This window comes from Pocillopora verrucosa, chromosome 13 (assembly GCF_036669915.1).
Source record: "Pocillopora verrucosa isolate sample1 chromosome 13, ASM3666991v2, whole genome shotgun sequence".
NCBI lineage: Eukaryota > Metazoa > Cnidaria > Anthozoa > Scleractinia > Pocilloporidae > Pocillopora > Pocillopora verrucosa.
The window spans coordinates 5,940,444-5,943,562 of record NC_089324.1 but is presented as its reverse complement, the minus strand read 5'-3'; the positions used below and the strand labels follow the sequence as shown (position 1 = coordinate 5,943,562).

At 38.4% G+C, this 3,119-nt stretch overlaps 1 protein-coding gene across 1 annotated transcript; it reads left to right on the top strand.

Annotated features, from left to right (window-relative positions):
- The first annotated feature begins 348 nt into the window (after positions 1 to 348).
- LOC131789615 (E3 ubiquitin-protein ligase TRIM71-like) lies at positions 349 to 2,637 on the top strand. Its single transcript, XM_059106774.2, has one exon. The coding sequence runs from the start codon at positions 349 to 351 to the stop codon at positions 2,590 to 2,592; it is 2,244 nt and encodes a 747-aa protein (XP_058962757.2). The 3' UTR covers positions 2,593 to 2,637.
- The last annotated feature ends 482 nt before the right edge of the window (positions 2,638 to 3,119 follow it).

Here is a 3,119-nt window from a genome sequence, read left to right as displayed (position 1 = left end):
TGAATCAAATTTTTTCTTAACAAATCAAGAAGAGTTAGAGGTCAATTTTATTTTCTTATATTTTTCTTGTTGTGCGTAATTTTTAAAAACTGGTGTTGTGAGTGGTCTTAATTGCACACAATGCATGAAAGAGATTTTTCTTTTGGTTTAATCAACGTTTAAACTTGAATGACAGAGTCTGGACACACAAATGTCTTCCTGTTACATGATTGGTTGAGTGAGCTGAATCCACTAAGGTAATTTACAGCTAGTTGTAAGGAAAGCCGAAAAAGATTATCACAAGGCTTCATTGTTTCAAGCTGATTTATGCCAAACAGCTGCTCTCCTCGCTTACATCTGATGAACAAAATGGATATCAAAACATGGCTCCAAGATCTTCGAGAAGAAGTGTCATGTCCTGTGTGTACTAACATCTACACGAACCCAAAACAGCTCCAATGTTTACACAGTTTCTGCCTCCAGTGCTTGCAGCAATGGCACAGAACAAGTCATGGCCGAGACACAATCAGATGTCCGAAATGTCAAGCTCTAAACAAAGTTCCGGAAAGTGGCGATCTGAAAGATCTACCAACTAGTTTTTACTTGAACGGCCTGATTGATGTATTAGCCATTAAAGAGTGTAAAAACAGTCGAGTACCGTGCGGAAATTGCGACAAGAAAAGCTACGAGACATTTTATTGTTTCCAGTGTTGCATATTTTATTGCCAAGAATGCGTCATTGGACACAACATCATGCGAAGTAACAAAGATCACCGTGTTCTTGCGCTCAGAGATTTTCAAGAAAAGGACTTTGAGGATGTAATGAAACGACCCATATACTGCTCGAAACAGCGGCACGAGAAAGAAGAACTGAAATACTTCTGCAAGAATTGTACTGAGGCGGCTTGCCAAAGTTGTGTATTGATAGATCATGCAGGTCACGCTATAGCGCACTTAGACGAAGAAGCTGAAAAACAAAAGATTCAAATGAAATCACTGATAGAAACAAAGAAGAGTGATTTACGGGAAAAAATAAATATTGTGGGACAACTCGACGAGGATTACGCAAAAATAATACAAAGAGGAGAAGACTTGAAGCGAGAAGTACAAGAGTTTGTGGACAATTTGTTTACAACTGTTGAAGCAAAAAAACAAGCCATTTATGAAGCAGTGGAGAGAGAAACGAGGAAATCGCTCGAAATTATTGCAGGGCAAAAAACGCAGATCGAACGTCAAATTATGGTAATCGAATCATCGTTGGAGAAAGCTGATAAACTGATGATACGAAGTACGAACGCCCAAGTCGTGCAACTGATGAAATCATTAGGGACAATATTTCAACGCGTTGATCAAGACCAACTCTTGATCTTCAACCTTATAAAGCCTCCTTTTTCAGCTTTTGTGGAGAATCAAAAGCTGTTCAACACTGTTGAAGCCGAAGGAATTGGATCTTTGCGAGTAGTACACCAAACAAAAGCAAGCCAGTCTGTTGCTGAAGGTAAAGGACTTGAAGAAGGATTTGTTAACCATAAAGCGCAGTTTACTTTGACTACAAGAGACGCCGAACGAAGACAGTGTTACAATGAAGATGATCACGTAACGGTGGAGATCACGGACGAACATGGACGAGAATGCATGACGGAAGTGCAAATAAATGACAATAAAGATGGACTCTATCAGATAAGCTATTCTCCCAGAGTTTTAGGAAGGTTTAAAGTAACTGTAAAGGTAAACGGACATCATGTTCAAAACAGCCCTTTTAATGTAGTAGTAAAACAATTTCAATTCAAAGCCGTGTTGTCTTTCGGAAAAGAGGGTTCTTCTGTAGGAATGTTTCGTTGTCCTTGGGGTGTAGCAGTAAATGCCAGGGATGAAATAGCTGTAACTGATTTGGACAACCACAGAGTTCAAATTTTCAACAAGAATGGAGATTACTTGAAATCATTTGGTAGGGAGGGTGACAAAGCGGGAGAGTTTAAGTATCCGAGGGGAATAGCATTTCATGATAATGGAAATATTTTTGTGTCAGACCCGGGTAACAACAGAATCCAGATTTTTAGTGGGGAGGGTCAGTATGTGGGCACTTTTGGTAAAAAAGGAAACCATGATAGTCGGCTAAATTCTCCTTGGGGTTTATCGGTAGACAGTGATGGAAACATTATTGTTGCTGATACAGGTAACAAAATGATAAAGGTTTTTTCTTCTGATGGTATGTTTCTAATGAAGATAGGTGGACAGGGGGCTTTTACTTGTCCAATCCACTGTGTCCAGTACGAAACGTATCTCATAGTGTCGGACAGAAATGAACATTGTATTAAAGTTTATGACAGGAAAGGAAACTTTCAGTACAAGTTTGGAAAGAGGGGTGGTGGGTACGGGGAGTTTTATAATTCCGGATGTTTGTTAGTGGACAAATCAGGAGACCTGATGGTTTGTGACTCATATAATCATAGAGTACAAGTATTTGAACTGAATGGAAAGTTTTTCAGTAAGTTTGGAACTGAAGGTGGCAATTTAGGAGAATTCTATGGTCCAAGGTCTCTGGCAGATCTTTCTACAGGGCGAATTGTTGTCGCCGATATGGACAACAATCGTATTCAGATATTTGAGTAACATATAATAAGTAAAAAAGTATCGATTTCAAAAACGTATTCGTGAAATGGCGATGTAAATGACAGACGTATCTCTACCAAGAAGTGTAAAGAATTAAATCTTTCAGTTAACCCAATTATCTAGTTGTGTAAATAATCTTGTCTAGCTAGATACTAAAAGAACGAGTCATACCATGGAAGTGCATTTAAGTTCTTTTTGCTAAGAAGCTAAGAAAGTAAATCACAGGTTAGTGAATCAATAAAAAAAAAACCCAAGGAGGTGCGGGGAAAACGCGTATGACCACCAGACGGTTTTCGTAGATGATTGGTTCAGAACTGAAAGCTGAGGAGACTTTTAAACCAATCATGGAAAGTTAAGAGGAAGCGTTAGCAATACATGATAAGTTGAAAAGTAATTGCTCCACATCTCCTAAATAGTTTGTATCAGGAGCCCATCAGGTGATGGGCTCCTGTTTGTATTCATGTTTTCTATGTAAGAGATAGCTTTAATTTTCTTCAATATTGACATATATTGTATATAGGTATTAT

Bases quoted from the DNA above. Each gene is read 5' to 3' on its own strand.
- LOC131789615 (XM_059106774.2), top strand. From the start codon at position 349: ATGGATATCAAAACATGGCTCCAAGATCTTCGAGAAGAAGTGTCATGT.